At 41.3% G+C, this 21029-nt stretch overlaps 1 protein-coding gene across 6 annotated transcripts in view; it reads left to right on the top strand.

Moving 5' to 3' along the window:
- Positions 1-21029, top strand: part of ATP11B (ATPase phospholipid transporting 11B (putative)) — a 105587-nt gene that overhangs the window by 49499 nt on the left and 35059 nt on the right. For all 6 annotated transcript variants that reach the window (XR_004647010.1, XR_004647009.1, XM_034780608.1 and 3 more), the window contains exons 19-23: positions 121-324; positions 607-760; positions 3963-4065; positions 6312-6457; positions 17154-17213. Coding sequence is in view for 4 of the 6 variants with exons in the window: in XM_034780608.1 (XP_034636499.1) it covers positions 121-324; positions 607-760; positions 3963-4065; positions 6312-6457; positions 17154-17213 (667 nt within the window). In the remaining 2 variants the exon portion in view is untranslated. The remainder of the gene's footprint in view (positions 1-120; positions 325-606; positions 761-3962; positions 4066-6311; positions 6458-17153; positions 17214-21029) is intronic.

A 21029-nucleotide genomic window follows, 5' to 3' on the forward strand; every position in this document is an offset into this window, starting at 1 on the left:
ATGATTTTGTGTTCCTTTTTATCACATGCTTTGTTATATTTAAATATTAAACCCAATCATCATGTGGACTGTTTCTTTGTAGTGAGTTCTACCAGTTAGTGAAGATGTTTTTATTTTCAGACTCCAAGATAAAGTCCAAGAAACTATCGAGGCACTCAGATTGGCTGGTATCAAAGTGTGGGTGCTTACTGGAGATAAGCATGAAACAGCTGTTAGTGTCAGTTTATCATGTGGACACTTCCATAGAACCATGAACATCCTTGAACTTGTACAACACAAATCAGACAGTACATGTGCAGAGCAGCTGACGCAGCTAGCCAGGAGGTAAAGTACCATATGTGGCAATCTGAATGATGTTACTAACTCTGGATTATTTTTATTTCTCAAGTTTTATGACAATTACTCATTTTAGTTTATTTACTAAAACATTTCGTTTATATATAAACTTACTCTGACACTAATAAAGCTGTTGCTTCTGAAAGTCTAACAGACACTCTTCTTCTCAACTTGTGTGATTATTTGTTGTGAATATAGTACTTGCTTACTCTGTAACTAAATTAAAATACAATGGTATTTTCAATATAATGACATTTTTTCTCTGAATAGAATAAAGGAGGATCATGTAATCCAGCATGGGCTGGTTGTGGATGGGACCAGCCTCTCTCTTGCACTCAGGGAACATGAAAAACTGTTCATGGACGTTTGTAGAAATTGTTCTGCAGTGCTGTGTTGCCGCATGGCCCCCCTGCAAAAAGCAAAGGTAAGTCAATATACAATATTAATGGTTATTTTCAAATATAAGAATGTTTACATTTGTAAACTATATTATTGCATTGATTATGATGACATCCTGCATTCCAAAGCTTATTATAAAGTTAAGTATTATGAACTTCTTCTCAGAAGAATAGTTAGTATACCTGAAACCAGAGACATATTGCATAATAAAGGTTTGGTTCTCAAGCATTGGCTTAGCTGTTTGGTCATCTAACAGCATTGTCATTATTATTTATCTATTAAGTCCGTGTCAGTGGTGGTTCGGTCATTTGGGCAACCCTATCACAGTGAAAAATCAGAACATGAAATCTGTGTGTAAAATTTTATTTCTAAATCAGTTAATTTAACAAAATACATCTTAGTGTGGCAAGTTGTTCAAGTGCTTCATGCTGTACAGTACATATTCCAGTAGGTGGTTTCAGAGAAGTAGGACTTATGTGAATAGTCTGGCAGCCACACCAGAGCAGGAGGGGGGATGCTGTTGCTAGTATCCCTAATTAATGAGTACATGGACAACTAAGCGTGAGCAAATTAATGTCCAAGCTAAATTTGGACAAGGACATGTCACTATTCACTAGAATTCATATAGCAGAATAATGTATAGACTTGCTGGGGCCCCGGGCTGAAGCCGAAGACTGAACCCCAATGCCTGCATGGTGGGGTTCAGGTTACAGGTCCCCTGGGATTTGCCCCCCCCCCCCCCCGAAACCCAGGGCGGTGGGGCTTGGGCAGGCTCAGGCTTCAGTGTGTCGTGTCCTGTTCTCTCTCTCTCTCTCTCCACCCTCCCCCCCCAGCCCCCATGTAGTAATTTTTGTTGCCAGAGGGGGGTTGTGGTGCAATGAAATTTGAGAAACCCCTGAGCTAGAGCATTCTCTCTCAATCCAGGAAATTAATCATTCATTATTTCTTCTTGGCCATGTGTCTGTCTCAAGGAATGCTTCTCAAGTTGGAGTTTTCCTAGCACTGGTTAGAAGGTTCCTGTTCAGAATGTGTTTAATGTGTGCAGCAAAGATTTCGAGGACTGCTGTTCTCAGGAATGCACACAATTCTTGCATCCAGAGATACAATAGTGTTTCTCCATTTTACCTGTTCTACAGTTGTCCTGCCCAGTAACTAAACTGGGGCTACTCACTGACTGTCTGTCTGTCCTTTTTAAGGGATGTTTCTTACATGAACTTATCCTTTCTTCTAGTCTCACTTCTAGTATGTGAGAGGGTGCAAGATTCTTGTATAGCAATGATATGTCCTTCTGCCAAAGCACATCCTCTCCATTGTCTGTGCCAAAATACATATTTGATTACATTACTTAAGTAACAGTGCAATAAAGGAATTGCTAATCTGGGGAGACATCTGTACATATGTGCACTTTCCTTAGCTGTATTCATCATGGTTGAGTCTATGGAGTATTTCACAAAAGTTTTAGCATTCCCTTCCAGGTTTGCTATGTCTCCTGTTACACTACTAGTACCTTTCTAGGTGCTAGCCTTGCAATCAAAGACATTGGGGCTGCATTTCTCTTCCTGCACAAACCAAAGACAGTTCAAACGTGTCCAGAGGGCTTGGTCACACCCCTTATTCTTACACTAGATTCACTCTGTCTCCATTGGTGCAAACAAAGCAGCAGTTTAGCATCCCCTGCCTTATCCATTGCAATCCTTAATGGTGGAGCAGTCCAGTCGGACCAAACTCAAGATCAAGAGGTGCTTCATCTGCAAAAGTGACCTTTTCAGGAGTCACTTCTCTTCTGAACTGTGTGGAAAGGATGAGTTTGTTAATCCTTTTCCATTAGCTTTTCCATTTAAGAATATGTATGCAAGTCTTTTGGATGACTTTGTTAGTATATACCTCTACTACTCAACTTGATACTAATGCAAAAGATCACATACAAAGGAATGCAGCGCAGGCCATGTGTTATTGTCTGTCTTCATTTTCAGCAGTGTTGATCATGTCTATGGCCATTTACCACCTGTTCAGGTATTCCCATATTCTCCTGTTTGTTGTAAGAAGTTTAGGAAGTCTCCAGGGTTTTCTGAGATACAAGAAACATCCTTGGATTAATCCTGGCCCCTTTTATGATCTGGTTATTGTTTTCTGGATACTTCCCTTCAGCTATATAGCCTCCAAGAAAAGGAATTTAGTAAATACTGTATTTTCAGAGAGATTAAATGTATTGTAATTAAGCTTTAAGAGTTGAGGGAATTTCATGCAGTCTTGTCAAATTATGTGATGCTGAATTCAGAGAAATTAATCTCTCCTTAAATCTGCACATACCACCAGATAAGAGTTTTCTCCATAACCTACTCTGCATGATCTTGAGACCATATTATCAAGGGATTCAAATTTTGGATTATTCCCTGGTTGAATTTTCAATTTTCTCTTTGTTCAGCAGCTATGGAATATCTCTGTTCATCCTAGTTATTTTGTATGTCTTTTATGTGAAAATACCAATTTTATAGTAGATGTGTTTTTTATATTGTAGTTTTTGAATCGGTAGCCTGTGAATTAATATGGGAAAACTGTGCTATATTCTTTTCCTACCTTTATTGAAAACAAGCTTTTCTTATGCTGTGTGGGATGATTTATATCATACAATTCAACTCCAGGATACAGTTGAGGTTTTTTCTTCCTGTCTTAAGTGTTTTTTCTTATATTTCAAGTTTTTTAGCATTCAAACTTTTTTCGTTTGCCTGTATTATGTATACACAGCATGATCTGATGGATGAATGAGTCTGTTTTCATAGTCCCCATGAAACCTTTTAAGAGAGTTAACTCTATAGGTAACCTTTGAAGGTATTGTCTATCTGTTGCTCCCACTCCCTACTTGCATGAGAAGTAAAATTCAGTATTTTGATTAGATTAATAGTTGTAAAAGACAAGATGGTTATGTGGATTGTCTTCAAAGCTCACATAGGAATACCTACCCAAGCTGTATTCACTTATTTGATTGCAATGTAGACATACCCTAAAAGTTGTGTTAAAAAACAAGAGGCTTTTCCAATAGAGCTATGAATTTATGTGACATGTCCACTTATGTGACATGCTGGAGATACTCTTATCCAAGCAGGCTTATCCCTGGGGATCACTGTTGGTTGCATTTATTTAAGCTACTCATGAATTAGTGACAAATTTATAACCTGAAAATCCCCCCACCCTCCTCCTTCTTTTTTTTTTTTTCCTTCTCTCTTCAGGTAGTACGACTGTTAAAAACATCTCCAGAGAAACCTATAACATTAGCCATTGGTGATGGGGCTAATGATGTAAGCATGATACAAGAAGCACATGTTGGCATAGGTAACTGACCTTTTTCAGAACTTTCACTTGATATAAATATTTAAGTTTTGTGTTCTTAGTAAAGCATTTTACTATATGTAGAATTAGTCTGTACTTTACTTTTAAACTGCTGAACTTGACATTTTTACACCTGAAAATGACAGTACATCAATCTTCCAATCATTTTTAAACACACTTGCAGTTGCATGTTGTATGTCAGAATTTCAGTGGAATCTAAAATGGAAGACCATTCCCTTCTGAAGACAATATCTTAAATATCAATAGCTTGTGTCTGTTATACAGCACATCAGAATCTAGACCCCCATAAAGTGGTATTCTCTTAATTATCTCCAGCTGTTACTTAAGACACTATTGAATGTCTCTCTTGACACAGAATTGAAGCTATTACCTTTATATAGGTAACTAAAGTTTTACCACCATAGATCTTTCATTACTATACACTGAACTTTCATTTTATATTGGTTAGTCACACCAATGTTTTCTTTCCATATGTGTGATTTTCTTGACTCGCCATGTTGAAAGGGGGCCTTACCCAATGTCTAGTGAAAAGAATCCAAAAATTTAAAAATCATTTAGTTTTATGTTGCACTAATAGAATAATACTTTATCAAGTAAGACTTCAGCCCATTTTACTAATCCATCTCTCTACTTTTTTGCAATATATAAATAGGAAAGTTATTAAGATTTAGATTTGGATATAATTAAATGCTGCTCTAGATTGTCTTCTACCTCTTATCCAAAAAGTGCTTAATTTTCAGTGCTGATTATATTTATTTCCTAAATTGCACCTTAATCTTGCACATATGCAGAAAGGAAAGACAATAAAAAGAGTATCATGAGAAGAATGAAAATCTTATTTCTGCAGTCACTTCTGCAACTCGTTAATTTTCATTCTAGATCATTCTGTTATATTCTGCATGAATAAGAGAGGTTGATTTTGCTATTTAAAAAGAAGTGTAACAATCCTTTAATCCTTGTGGCACTTTAGAGACTAACAAATTTATTTGGGCATAAGCTTTCGTTGGCTAGAACCCACTTCATCAGATGCATGGAGTGGAAAATACAGTTGCAATTATATATACATAGTACATGAAAAGATGGGAGTTGCCTTATCAAGTGTGTAACGAGACAATTGAATTAACAGTAGAATACCAAGGGAGGAAAAATCACTTTTTTTGTAGTGGTAATGAGGGTGGCCCATTACAAAAACTAATTTCCCCATAAGAATTTCCCCCTACTGTTACTCACATCATCTTGTCAACTGTTTGAAATGGGCCACCCTCATTACCACTACAAAAGTGATTTTTCCTCCCTTGGTATTCTACTGTTAATTCAATCGTCTTGTTAGACTGACCCCTCCCCCTTGATAAGGCATTCTCTCTTTCTCTTGAAAGTCTGTTGCCGATCCACAATTAAATATTGTAGATTTCACTTAACTTCCATCCTTTTTTTTCTGGGATGAAAGTGGATTATGACACTTGTGCCACTTTTCATTCTGTTACTCTTTTCATATAAACTAATCCCACTAGCCTCTTAGGGTGGTGTTGTTACAGCAATCCTTAAGAGTAACTGTAGGAGGAATTGCCGTAAGGTCTTGAATATCCTGATGCGGCCTAGTAGCAACTCTTTCTGTGACAAGAAAAATCTACACAATATTCATTTATTATGGTGACTGTGAAGAGCACAGGACAACCTGCCTGAGAAATATCCAAGTAAATAGTAGATTGTCATCTATTGTCATAGTATGTGGTTAGTTCACATAAAAATGATGTAAGGAACATGAAATGATGTACAGTTATCCAAGTTCCATTTGTAATTTGTCCAAATAATTCTAGCAATGATACCTTTTACTACCTGTTTTTAGAGAAAAGCCTCTCTCCAAAACTGGGCGTAATAGGTAAATTCAAGGGTTGATGGTAGATTTGCACATTTTAAGTAAAAAAAAAAAAAAAAGTTGTGATTCTGTATGCTTTATTGTTGCTGTACGTTCCCTTAACATATTTTCTTTTATATAAACTGTCATTCAGGTATAAATGCAGTAGTATTTTGGTCTAACTGGTCCAGGGACCTTGAGTGAAGCTGATTCTCTAATTGTCTCCTATTTTTATCAATAGCTATTGGAGTCTTTAAAATGTGAAAGTGTATAGAAGATAACCTGTCGCTTTCAAATGTATATTTTCATAAATTTACTTTTTCTGCAGCGTTTACTCTAATTTCATTTATATTTTATGTCCCAAATATTACAGGAATCATGGGGAAAGAAGGAAGACAAGCTGTAAGAAACAGTGACTATGCAATAGCAAGGTTTAAATTCCTCTCCAAGTTGCTTCTTGTTCATGGCCACTTTTACTATATTAGGATAGCAACCCTTGTACAGTACTTTTTTTATAAGGTAAGTCTATTCAGTGTGCCAATGATGTTCAGTAGAACTAAAGATTCTTTTTCCTAGCCTAAAATGTGTCTCAGATTTAATTCTTGCAGTTAAATCACCAAAATATTAAATATCTCCCACCTGGGAGTGTGTGGGTGTTGATATACAACAGAACACACCTGAAATGAGAGACCCATTTTGCTTCAGAATTCATGTGGAATACAGCTCACTGGAAGTATCTTTTAATATTGCAGCAGAGTTCACCTGGGCTAGTGTGCCAGCTATTGTTACTCTACCAACTTGAAATCCAAGTACATTTTAAAATGAGTTAAGTCATCTTGGGTGCTACCCTGAGCCCAGTTCCTCTGTCAGTTTTTGTCGTCTACAGTCACTTTTTCGCAAAAAGAACAGGAGTACTTGTGGCACCTTAGAGACTAATGTATTTATTTGAGCATAAGTTTTGGTGGGCTACAGCCCACTTCATCAGATGCATAGAATGGAACATATAGTAAGAAAATTATGTGTGTGTGTGTGTGTATTGTATATAATATATATATAAATATACACACAGAGATAACATGGAAAAAGTGAAAGTAGCCATACCAACTGTAAGAGGCTAATTAATTAAGATGAGCTATTATCAGCAGGAGAAAAAAACTTTTGTAGTGATAATCAAGATGGTCAATTTTAGACAGTTGACAAGAAGGTGTGAGGATACTTAACATGGGGAAATAGATTCAATATGTGTAACGACCCAGCCACTCCCAGTCTCTATTCAAATCCAAGTTAATGGTATCTAGTTTGCATATTAATTCAGGCTCAGAAGTTTCTTGTTTTTGAAGCTTTTGCCACCTTTGTCTGTTACTGAGTGACCAGAGAGATCGAAGTGTTCTCCAACTGGTTTCTGAATGTTATGATTCCTGATGTCAGATTTGTGTCCATTTATTCTGTTGCGTAGAGATTCTCCGGTTTGGGCAATGTACATGGCAGAAGGGCATTGCTGGCACATGATGGCATATATCACATTGGTAGATGTGCAGGTGAACGAGCCCCTGATGATGTGGCTAATGTGATTAGGTCCTATGATGGTGTCATTTGAATAAATATGTGGACAGAGTCACTTTTTCCTATTTTTTTTTTTTTAAGTTTATTCTTCTATAAGTGATTGTCCCTTTTGTATTCCAATGAGGGATATGTGCATGTGCCCTTGAATTGCCTCGTGGTTTAGCCCGAGGCAATAAAGGGCAGGGCAGACTGACCATGTCTCCAGTTCCTTCTCGCTGCAGGGTTGGAGCATCTGCTGATCTCTTGTTCTTAGTGTGCACTTTCAAAAAATTTTACCAAAATACTTCTAATTTTTTTTTATAGTTAGGATTTTATTGTTTTTTATTGTAATTTGATAATTTCTTGGGACACCACTTCTGCGTTTTTTCCCACCAAATAATTCCTTCCCGCACCCCAGCTCCTAGGTCTGGGTTCTGGATTATGCCGAAGATGCCAAGATTCAAAGTCTGTGCTTCCTGCCCTGGCTCATTTTCCATCAGCAACAAACACCAACACTGTTTGTACTATTTGGGGGAAGCCCACATCACCTTCTAGTGCAGTATCTGCCTCTCCTTCCATGCCTATACATGGGAGGGCCAAGCTCTCTACCTCAAGAAACACCTCATGGAGGTTGCCATGGGGCTGAAGTCGGATCCTGGCTGGAGACCCCCCATTGTACATCAGCCTGAGCAATCCAAGAGCATTCCCCCTACCGCATAGCCTCCGTCTGGATCTGCCGGTACCAGTTCTACAGGCCCAGAGTAGGGGCCTAGCCATCAGCCACAGAAGTATGCGCAGAAGCATGGTAGTAAGTCTTCCTTTAAATCCAAGAAGGACACTGCATGTTCCACAAGTTCCAGGCATGGAGGAGCTACACGTTGCATGGTGCAGAAGAGAGACGAGAGGCCACACCGCTTGCCAGGTCCACTGGTGCCGGCACCAAATCCTCATATCCCTCCAGCATCCTGTGAATTGTTGGTCCTGAGACAGATGCCTTTACTAGTTCCAGTACCATCAATACACCGGACATACCATTGACTCCGGAGAGACTCAGAAGTGCTCCCAGCCCTCACAAACTGTTTGCTCTGGAAGGAGCAAGGTTTCTGCGTATTACAGTGCACTCACCTCTGCAGAGGGCTCCATCTCCTGCACTACATCTCCCATCTGCTGGCCGTACCTCTCTAACACATCTTGTTCTGTTGGTACTGCCGTTCATGCAAGACTCCGACTCCTCTGAATCTGAGGGATCTGGACTTTTGGCACAGTGTGCCACTTCCATTCCAGAAACATGACTTTGCCTTACCCAAGTAGCTGGTATCCGGCTCCTTGGGCACAAGTACAACAGGATAAACTGGGTTGGCCATATTGGAGCTTCTGGCCCCAATATTCGTCTTCAGAACAGTCTTGTCTCCCCTGTTTCACCACCCCATCTTTCATCCGGTAGACATTCGGAAATGGGGTTAGACAAGGCACCGATCAGCCCGGCTCTGACAGTACTGGGGGATCCAGGGAGATTCCCTTCGTCGTCTCCAGACACAGCTGTGTCATCGACACCTTCCTCCCTGCCAGATGACTATCGTCAGTTTCAAGAACTCCTATGGAGAATAGCCAATACCCTTGATATCCCACTGGAAGAAGTCCAGGACACTTACCACCAGTTAACAAGACATTCTGCACACGTCAATACAGGCAAAGGTGGTCTTACCCAACATTGATGGGTTTCTTCAACCAGCACACATCATGTGGCATACCCCAGCACATTTGCATCGACCCCAAAGAGGGCCAAGAAAAGGTACTACATCCCCTAAAAAGGGTCAGAATTTTTATTTTCACACCCTCCACCTAACTCCATGGTAATACAAACTGCGTCAGAGCAGACCAAACAACAACACACGCTCCACCCCGGCAGACTGGAAGCATAAGAGACTGGACCTCATGGGTCAGAAGGTCTTCTCCTTGACTACAATTCTGGATCTCTAGCTACTTGGCACTGATGGCCAAGTATACACTCTGGCCGGATGGAGAAATTTGAAGATAAATTACCTCAGCAGGATCATACTCGATTCCAAGCAATTTTACAGGAAGGCAAATTGGTCACCAGTTCCATACTTCAGGCTCCAGTTGATTCAGTGGATACGTCCTCTTGTATTGGCAACTGGAATTGTCATGAGGAGGTAATCCTGGTAACACTCCTCAGTTTCCCTAGAGAGGTAAGAACACAAACGAGGTTCTTCCCTTTGGTGAATCACACCCCTTCAACCAGAAAACTGATGATTTCTTACACTCACTTAAAGAACCACCTTATGATCCTGGGGCATATATACACTGGCACCAAAAAGAAAATGTTATCACCTACCACCAGCCCAGTGCTATAGAACTCCACACTTATAAGAACATAAGAATGGCCGTACCGGGTCAGACCAAAGGTCCATCTAGCCCAGTGTCCTGTCTACCGACAGTGGCCAATGCCAGGTGCCCCAGAGGGAGTGGACCAACAGGCAATGATCAAGTGATCTCTCTCTTGCCTTCCATCTCCACCCTCTGACAAACAGAGGCTAGGGACACCCTTCCTTACCCATCCTGGCTAATAGCCATTAATGGACTTAACCACCATGAATGTATCCAGTTCTCTTTTAAACGCTGTTATAGTCCTAGCCTTCACAACCTCCTCAGGTAAGGAGTTCCACAAGTTGACTGTGCGCTGCATGAAGAACAACTTCCTTGTATTTGTTTTAAACCTGCTGCCTATTAATTTCATTTGGTGATCCCTAGTTTTTGTATTATGGGAAAAAGTAAATAACTTTTCCTTATCCACTTTCTCCACATCACTCATGATTTTATATACCTCTATCATATCCCCCCTTAGTCTCATCTTTTCCAAGCCGAAGAGTCCTAGCCTCTTTAATCTCTCCTCATATGGAACCCGTTCCAAACCCCTAATCATTTTAGTTGCCCTTTTCTGAACCTTTCCTAGTACCAGTATATTTTTATGTAGATGAGGAGACCACATCTGTATGCAGTCTTCGAGATGTGGGCGTACCATCGATTTATATAAGGGCAATAATATATTCTCTATCCCCTTTTTAATGATCCCTAACATCCTGTTTGCTTTTTTGACCGCCTCTGCACACTGTGCAGACATCTTCAGAGAACTATCCACGATGACTCCAAGATCTTTTTCCTGACTTGTTGTAGCTAAATTAGCCCCCATCATATTCTATGTATAGTTGGGGTTATTTTTTCCAATGTCCATTACTTTACATTTATCCACATTAAATTTCATTTGCCATTTTGTTGCCCAATCACTTAGTTTTGTGAGATCTTTTTGAAGTTCATCACAGTCTGCTTTGGTCTTAACTATCATTAGCAGTTTAGTATCATCTGCAAACTTTGCCACCTCACTGTTTACCCCGTTCTCCAGATCATTTATAAATAAATTGAATAGGATTGGTCCGAGGACTGACCCTTGAGGAACACCACTAGTTACCCCTCTCCATTCTGAGAATTTACCATTAATTCCTACCCTTTGTTCCCGGTCTTTTAACCAGTTCTCAATCCATGAAAGGACTTCCCGTTTATCCCATAACAACTTACTTTACTTAAGAGCCTTTGGTGAGGGACCTTGTCAAAGGCTTTCTGGAAATCTAAGTACACTATGTCCACTGGATCCCCCTTGTCCACATGTTTGTTGACCCCTTCAAAGATCTCTAATAGATTAGTAAGACACGATTTCCCTTTACAGAAACCATGTTGACTATTGCTCAACAGTTTGTTTTTCTATGTGTCTGACAATTTTATTCTTAACTATTGTTTCGACTAATTTGCCCGGTACCGACGTTAGACTTACCGGTCTGTAATTGCTGGAATCACCTCTAGAGCCCTTTTTAAATATTGGCGTTACATTAGCTAACTTCCAGTCATTGGGTACAGAAGCCAATTTAAAGGACAGGTTACAAACCATAGTTAATAGTTCTGCAACTTCACATTTGAGTTCTTTCAGAACTCTTGGGTGAGTGCCATCTGGTCCCGGTGACTTGTTAATGTTAAGTTTATCAATTAATTCCAAAACCACCTTTAGGGACACTTCAATCTGTGACAGTTCCTCAGATTTGTCACCTACAAAAGCCGGCTCAGGTTTGGGAATCTCCCTAACATCCTCAGCTGTGAAGACTGAAGCAAAGAATCCATTTAGTTTCTCCGCAATGACTTTATCATCTTTAAGCGCTCCTTTTGTATCTCGATCATCAAGGGGCCCCACTGGTTGTTTAGCAGGCTTCCTGCTTCTGATATACTTAAAAAACATTTTGTTATTACATTTGGAGTTTTTGGCTAGCCTTTGTTCAAACTCCTCTTTGGCTTTTCTTATTACATTCTTGCACTTAATTTGGCAGCATTTATGCTCCTTTCTATTTGCCTCACTAGGATAAAACAAAGGAGATTCCTTCCCCATGGTACTGATTCTTACTGAGAATTCAATGATTTTCTGTCCTGCTTTAATTAATGGAGATATCCTATCTCCTAGAACTGGAAGGGACCTTGGAAGGTCATCGAGTCCAGTCCCCTGCCTTCACTAGCAGGACCAAGTACTGATTTTGCTTCAGATCCCTAAGTGGCCCCCTCAAGGATTGAACTCACAACCCTGGGTTTAGCAGGCCAATGCTCAAACCACTGAGCTATCCTCCCCTACCCCCCACCAATGAGCCTATGATCCTTTTCAGAAGCACCCTAAGGTACACAGAACTCGTCAACTGTTCTGGCAGCGCAGACCTCTGCACAACATATTAAGTCATTGCGAAAGCAATATTTCTTAGTGCGCCTAGAGAGCCATCAACCACTCCGTACACCGAGCTCTTACTCTCCACCCCTTTCAGGGATTGTCTCAAACTCTTTCTACAAGCTTGGAGAGCTATAACAACAGACAAGTAGGTCTTGGACATCGTTCAATGGAGCATACTGTGGAGTTTATGCTTACACTACCTCCACATCCCCCACCCTGACCACCTATCAGAGATTTCTCTCACCACAGTATTCTTACCCTAGAGAGTGGACTCCCTTCTGCAGAGAGGAGGAGTGGAGCCAGTTCCTGCAGCCTTTCAGGACACAGGGTTATAGTCCAACTATTTTCTGGTACCCAAGAAGAAAGGGGGATGGAACCAATTTTGGATCTCCGACACCTCAACATTCGATTCGCAAGCCATAATTCCGTATGGTCACGCTTGCAGCCATCATTCCCTCACTGGAAAAAGGCATATGGTTTACGGCTCTAGACATGCAAGATGCCTACTTCCATATTGGCATACATCCGACCCACAGAAGGTTCCTGAGGTTCAAAGTGGGTCATCGACATTTCCAATACTGGGTTCTCCCATTCAGGCTCATCACTGCCCCACAAGATTTTACAAAGGTTTTCTCTGTGGAAGTGGCTCACCTACGATGTCAAGGAATTCTTGTCTTCCCCTATGTGGATGACTGACTGACTGGCTGCCCAGTCCAAAGAGGAAGCTCAAGCATCAACGTCCCAGCTTCTTCTACTCCTCTCCTCCCTAGGAGTGACCATCAATATCGAAAAATCAACTTTGCATCCTACTCGGTTCTGTGAATTCATAGTAGCTCACATCAACATGGCCTTCGTGCAAGCTTATCTGCCACAGGACAGATTCCAGAGGCTACCGGACCAAATAGCCCTGATAACCTCCAACCCTTTGGTCTTGGACAGGACCTGCCTTTCCATCCTAGGGCACATGGCAGGCACATATGTCATGATCTTTGCTGGCCTGCAGCTTCCCTGTCTACAGCTATGGCTGCAAAGAGTCTATTCTCCTATGCACCAGTCTATGGACACCATATTCAATGTTCCTTCAAAGGTCATCTCTTCGGTGGTGGACAGACCCACTACAAGTCTGCTCTGGGATGCCCTTCTTCCCATCCTCGCTGACTGTGATAGTCATAACGGACACGTCACTTGCAGGCAGGGGTGCTCACATTGGAGATCACATGACATAAGACACCTGAACCACGCAGGAGACCAGGATGCACATAAACATACCCAAACTTGGGGCAGTATGCAAAGCATGCCATGTGTTCTTACCAGCTATCTGCTATTGCCATGTTCTCATCATGTCAGACAACACCACCACAGTATACTACATAAATAAACAAGGGGGCACAAGGTCCCCAGTGCTTTGTATGGAGCCAGTTCACCTCTGGGAATGGTGCATTGCACATGTCAGCAGCCTATCTTCTGGCCCCCAGAATACGACTGCAGATTCTCTCAGGAGGAACTTTGCAACTGACCATGAATGGGAGTTGTCCATGATTATCATGTCATGTACCTTTAGTCGCTGGGATGCACAAATCAGAAACCTTTTTGCATCACACACCAACACCAAGTGCACCCAATGTTGCTCCGGGGAGAACTTGGTGCTCACTCACTGGGCGATGCTCTGGTCATCAGTTGGTCAGACCGGGCGAACTACACTTTCACCCATACGCAGACTCCTACCCCTCATCCTCCACAAACTCTGGCAGGAGAGAGCGACGGCCGTTCTGATCACTCCATTCTGGCATCACTAATTCTGGTTCCCTCTTTTCTGCATATCTAAATAACCTCCACTCCCGCTACAGACATTTCCAGAACTGCTGACACAACACAACATCAGACTCAGACATCCAGATCCATGGACTCTACACCTGACAGCATGGGTTTTGAATGGACACCTCCATTAGCACGAGAATGGTCATTGACAGTGCAAGACATCCTCTCGAATAGCCAAAAGGACTCCATGAGGTGATCCTATCAGGCCAAATGGACACACTTCACCTCCTAGGCCTCCGAAGCTGTGCGCATCCCCATGCTCTTAAACTATTTCCTCCACCTGAAAACCTCGGGATGTGCTCTCAGCTCTGTCAGAGTGCATGCAGCCACCATTAATGCTTTCCGCCCTGGAGTGGAAGGGCATTCAATTTTTACCCACCCCTTCACTGCCCAATCCTGGAAGGGCCTTTTGCGTAAATATCCACTCATTCAGCCTATTGTTTCCCAATGGGACCTCAGCTATTTCTTACCTCTTTAATGAAAGCTCCCGTCAAACTGCTGGCCTCCTGCCCTCTCTCTCTCCTCTCTATGAAGGTTGCTTTCCTTGTTGCTATTACCTCAGCAAGGAGGGTTGGTGAACTGAGAGCCATGATGGCAAGCCCCCCTTTCACCCTGTTCCATAAAGACAAGATCTCACTGCGACTGCATCCCAAGTTTGTGCCAAAGGTGGTTTCCCAATTCCACCTCAACATCTGACTACCTTCTTTCCAAAACCACATGCCTCAAATGATTAATGGCAGCTTCCTTCCCTCAATGTGCATACGGCCCTAGCCTTTTATCTACAAAGGACAAAGCAGTTCCAGAAGTCTCCCAGGCTATTTGTCACCATAGCAAAGAGAATTAAAGGACAGGCCATTTCCACCCAGAGAACCTCTAAGTGGGTCTCAGGGTTCATTACACGCTGCTATTAATTGTTAGAGCGCTCCACTGAGATGGGATACGAGCCAATTCCATGAGTGCGCAAGCATCAACCACACCCACGCTTCACGACATGCCCCTTCTGGACATATGTAAGGTGGCCACATGGAGTTCAGTACACACCTTTTCCTCTCACTGTGCTCTGGGATGTGATTCTATGATGGATGCCTCATTTGGCACAGCAGTCCTCTGCTATATGATTCCACCATCTGCCTCGCACCCTCCTCTCTCTAGGTACTGCTGGTCAGTCACCTTCAATGGAATACAATAGGGACTAGCATTTGAAGAAGAGGAGGTTACTTACCTGTAACTGAAGGTTCTTTGAGATGCGTGGTCCCTATCTGTATTCCAAGCCCACCCTCCTTCCCCTCTGCTGTGGATCTGTAGGTCTGTGGTGAAGAAGGAACTGAAGACAGTCGGTCTGACCCTCCCTTTATCACCTCAGGCGAAACCACAAGGCAATACAAGGGCGCATGTGCAGATCACCGAGCAATACTACCTTGAAAAGCTCTGGCTCTGGGCACATGGTGCATGCGCATAACCTTCAGTAGAATACTGATAGGGACCACATATCTCGAAGGACATCCAGTTACAGGTAAGTAACCTCTTCTTTCCTCTCTTGCTGTGTGGAAGTGCCACACCAACAGGACACTGACTATAGAGGAGTTAGAGTGAAAATGACAATGCTCAAAGAGCTGTTAAATGCCCAAGTAAACAAGCTAGGGTGGAAATAGAGATTTTTTTTGTTTTTATTATTCTCACATCTTTCAACAAGGACTTGTCTACACATAGGCCTGGTCCGTACTAACGTTGTAAGCCAACCTAAGTTACGCTACTTCAGTTATATATGTTATGTAACTTAGGTTGACTTACAGCGGTGCCTACACTGCGCTGTGTCGACAGGAGACACTCTCCTGCTGACTTAACTTCCGCCTCTCGGGGAGGTGGAGTACAGAGGTTGATGGGAGAGTGCTCTGCCATCAACTTAGCTTGTCTTGACCAGACCCACTAAACAGACACTGCTGGATCGATCACAGACGTGCTGATTTAGCTGGAAGTATAGACAAGCCCACACACAATTTTTGTACTGCTATGCCTATATCTGTTTAGAAACCTGTATCATAGAAATATAGGGCTGAAAGGGACCTTGAGAAGCCATCAAGTCCAACCCCCTGTGCTTAGGCAGAACCAAGAAAACCTAGACCATCCCTGTCAAGCATTTGTCCAACCTATTCTTAAAAACCTCCAATGATGAGGATTCCACAACCTCTTGAAAACCTATTCCAGAGCTTAACTACCCTTAGTCTTGGTCTACACTAAACCCCCAAATCGAACTAAGGTATGCAACTTCAGCTACGTGAATAACGTAGCTGAAGTTCGAAGTACCTTAGTTCGAACTTACCTCGGTCCACACGCGGCAGGCAGGCTCCCCCGTCGACTCCGTGGTACTCCTCTCGTCTAGCTGGAGTACCGCAGTCGACGGCGAGCACTTCCTGGTTCGACTTATCGCGTCCAGACAAGACGTGATAAGTCGAACCCAGAACTTCGATTGCCAGCCGCTGAATTAGCGGCTGGGTGTAGACATACCCTTAGAGTTAGAAAGTTTTTTTTCCTAATATTTAACCTAAATCTCCCTTGCTGCAGATTAAGCCCATTACTACTTGTCCTACCTTAAATGGACATGGACAATAGTTGATCACAGTCTCTTTATAACAGCCCTTAACATATTTGAAGAGTATCATCAGGTCCCCCGTCAGTTGTCTTTTCTCAGAAGTAAGCATGCCCAGTTTTTTTCCTTGTAGGCTGGGTTTTCTAAACTTTTTCATATAGTTAAGGCAGTACAACCCCTGAGTCTGGACACAGTTATACCAGTGGGAAAGGTGTTTATATTGGTGTAAATTATTCTCATAAATATATGGAATCTTAGGTGATTCTTGTGAGAATAGTAGATGGTAAGATGATTATGTTTAAATTGAAAATTCAAAAACAAGATCTGGTGCAGGGTGAAGCTTATTACTTTGCTTTCCCAAGTGAAACAGTGGAATGCTTTACTCTCTTCATGTATTCATGCCAGCTTCATAGAAGTCATTTTTTTCAGGGCTGAGTGTGAGGGGCTTATACGTTCTAGGACTAACCATCCCTTTCATTTTTGTTTTTCAGAATGTATGCTTTATTACACCACAATTTTTATATCAGTTCTTTTGTTTGTTTTCACAACAAGTAAGTATTGGGTGTCTAACTTCTTCGTACATGGGAGGGGATGTTAAATGACTAGACAAATGGGGAGGAAAGCAGTAAACTTTCTGCAGAAACTTTGTACAATTTGGCAGCTGAGTAGGAAATTTTTTGTTGTAAATTGCATATTCTTTAGCCTGTTGCTTTATTCTTTTTCAGAAATGCAAAAATATATTAAATGATATTTTATTTCTTTTATCAAAAATGACTGCTGGCTTTTAAAAATAATCAACCACCTATTTCTTAACATGGCACTTTATTAAAAAAAAAAAAAAGAAAAACTCTCACTTCAGAAAAAGTGTCTGCTGTATGACAGTTACTTTTCCACAGTAACTGTATGAATCAGTAGTGCAACTTCATGGATATTTTATTTTTCTCTTTTACCTTCAAAGTTTGTCACTTTTTTAAACTGAATTGATGAGCTTGTTTTTCCCATGTCTAAAGAGAACATAATTATGGAGGGAATAAAATTACACTATTGACAACCCATTTTCTCTGACCAAATCGATCTAATTTTTTGAGGGCATTTTTAACTATTTGTAGTGCCTTTCCCACATTACAGACAAATCAGCTTCTGCTGTAGAAATGATTGACATCAAGTGGACAACACATTTAAGTATTAGCTTAAAAATAGCCAGCCTCCATTTTAATATTAATGATTAGTAAAAAACAAAGTAATTTTCTAGAACAAATCTAAAAAATTCATTATGTCAGTGAGTTACTGTTTCCCACCCCAATTAAGTCACTTCTGCTTATCTCTCATAAATTATTATATAGCTGTAGAGCGTTTATAAAATAGCAATTGCTAGAGGTTGGGGACCTGAGCTTTTAGAGCTTTAGACCAGGGGTTCTCAAATTGGGGGATCAGGACCCATCAGGCGGTCGTGACGTTATTATGTGGGGGATCACGAGCTGTCAGCCTCCACCCCAAACCACGCTTTGCCTCCAGCATTTATAATGGCGTTATAGATTAAAAACACTTTTTAATATATTTAAGGGGGGGGGTCGCACTCAGAGGCTTGCTGTGTGAAAGGGGTCACCAATACAAAAGTTTGAGAATCACTGCTTTAGACCATGCAGATTTCATCTCATGGGAAAGTGGTCTTGAGGACAATGTGGAGCAGAATTAGGCGCTAGTGGCTGATGATCAGAAAACTGGGTCAGCGATGGAGGTCTCGTTGTCTCCTCCGCACCACCTCTGACATCAGTTCCTGCACAAATAGCAGATTTTATTGTTAACATTATAAGTAGCTTGGTTTTTTTTCTTCCAATATCTAGTACATAATCATAAGGCTTTTAAAAAATGTAATGGTTTACTTTATGCACCACGGTTTGTTTAGGTAATTGGTTTTTGCATTTGAATTTCCCTGCTTTTATTGCTTACGTGTAGTTTGTGTGTTAGTTTAATCTTCGGATTATGCCAGTTTCTCTCACACATTTCTGTCTTCAACTTTACAAATCTCTGATTAGATTGTTTGGATATCTGTTAAAGCCAGTCATGTTACAAATCAGAGCTTATGGGAGAACACACTTTTTCCACCCTGGAATCAAAGGAGAGCTAAAAAGCTCTCTAGCTCCCTCTTGGGAGTATAAATCCTATTCTGAAAACAGTATCCCATAGTATCCTGAAGAGTAAGACCAGGTCTACACTATAAACTTGCATCAGTATAACTATATCACTCGGATGTGAAAAATCTACAACCCTGAGCGATACTTATATTGACTGAGACCCGGTGTGGCTGGGGCAGCCCTCACTGAAAATGCAAAGGGCAGGGCAGGCTTCAAAAGGGAGAGCAGATACTCCCAAGACTGGTGGGTAACACTGAAAGTAAACCTCCCAACCAGTCACAAACTGTGCTTCTGATCCCCACAATGGTTATCAAGGAGCAAAAAAAAGAAATCACAGTCCCCTTTATTGAATTCCAGTTTTCTGGCTCCCAGTCAGCACATAGGTCCTATACAGTGAGACATTATTTTAAAAATTCTGCTCACATATACAGAATGTTCTTCTGACCCCAAAGGGTGCCACGTTACCAGGTTTGGATCTTATCCAAAATACCACCCTGCCCACCAATCCTTTAGTGTCTAAAACTCAAGGTTTATTATAAAGGAAGAACAAGAAGAGAGTTGTTAAATGGTAAAACAGTCGTATACATACAAAGACTTCAAAGTCCATATATCAGGTTCCTAGCAGTATTGGTGGGTTTGCTGGCTTAAAAGTCCTCTGGAACTCATCCGCAGCTTGGATGGGTCAGTCAGTCCTTTGTTCAGAGTTTCGTTTGTAGAAAAGTTACTCCAGAGGTAAGAAGCAGGATTGAAGACAAAATGGAGAAGATGCAGCTGCCTTTTATAGTCTTTTGCCATGCGGTCTGTGCTTCCGTTGTCCCAAACACAAGCTGCCTAGCACGTGGCTTGGAAGCCTTAGAGTTCTGCCCCTGCATACCTTGCTGAGTCATAATTTGTATCCCTTGCTTTCTCTCAATGGGTCAGTTGTATAGCTGATAGTCCTTAATGGGCCATCAAGCAGGCTAGGCAGTGCTGATGCCAAACTGTCTGGGGGTGTCACCCAGAAGCATAGCACAAGTTTTGTAATACTTCAGTACCGGGCAAACTGGTTGAAACTATAGTAAAGAACAAAATTGTCAGACACGTAGATGTACATAATTGTTCGGGGGAGTAGTCAACATCTTTTTTGTAAAGAGAAGTCATGCCTCACCAATCTACTAGAATTCTTTGAGGGGGTTAACAAGCATGTGGACATGGGGGATCCAATGGATATAGTGTATTTAGATTTTCAGAAAGCCCTCACCAAAGGCTCTTAAGCAAAGTAAGTAGTCATGGGATAAGAAGGAAGGTTCTCTCATGGATTGGTAACTGGTTAAAAGATAGGAAACAAAGGGTAGGAATAAATGGTTAGTTTTCAGAATGGAGAGAGGTAAATAGTGGTGTCCCCCAGGGGTCTGTAATGGGACCAGTCCTATAGAACATATTTATAAAAGATCTGGAAAAAGGAGTAAACAGGGAGATGGCAAAATTTGCAGATGATACAAAATTCCTCAAGATAGATAAGTCCCAGGCAGACTGCGAAGAGCTACAAAAGGATCTCTCAAAACTAGGTGACTGGGCAACAAAATAGGGGATGAAATTCAGTGTTGATAAATGCGAAGTAATGCACATTGGAAAACCTAATACCAACTATATATATAAAATGATGGGGTCTAAATTAACTGTTACCACTCAAGAAAGAGATCTTGGAATCATTGGTGATAGTTCTCTGAAAACATCCACTCAATGTGCAGCAGCAGTCAAAAAAGCTAACAATGTTGGGAATCATTAAGAAAGGAATAGATAATAAGACAGAAAATATAATTTTGTCTCTATATAAATCCGTGGTACACCCACATCTTGAATACTGCGTGCAGATGTGGTTGCCCCGTCTCAAAAAAGATACATTGGAATTGGAAATGATTCAGAGAAGGGCAACAAAAATGATTAGGGGTCTGGAACACCTGCCATATCAGGAGAGATTAAGACTTGGACTTTTCAGCTTGGAAAACAGACAACTAAGGTGGGATATGATAGAGGTCTATAAAATCATGACTGGTGTGGAGAAAGCAAATAAGGAAGTGTTATTTACTCCTGCTCATAACACAAGAACTAGGGGCCACCATATGAAATTAATAGGCAGCAGGTTTAAAACAAACAAAAGGAAGTGTTTTTTCAGACAACGTACAATCAACCTGTAGAACTTCTTGCCAGAGAATGTTTTGAAGGCCAAGGGTATAATAAGGTTCAAAAAAG

Source organism: Trachemys scripta, chromosome 9, assembly GCF_013100865.1.
Source record: "Trachemys scripta elegans isolate TJP31775 chromosome 9, CAS_Tse_1.0, whole genome shotgun sequence".
Classification (NCBI taxonomy): domain Eukaryota; kingdom Metazoa; phylum Chordata; order Testudines; family Emydidae; genus Trachemys; species Trachemys scripta.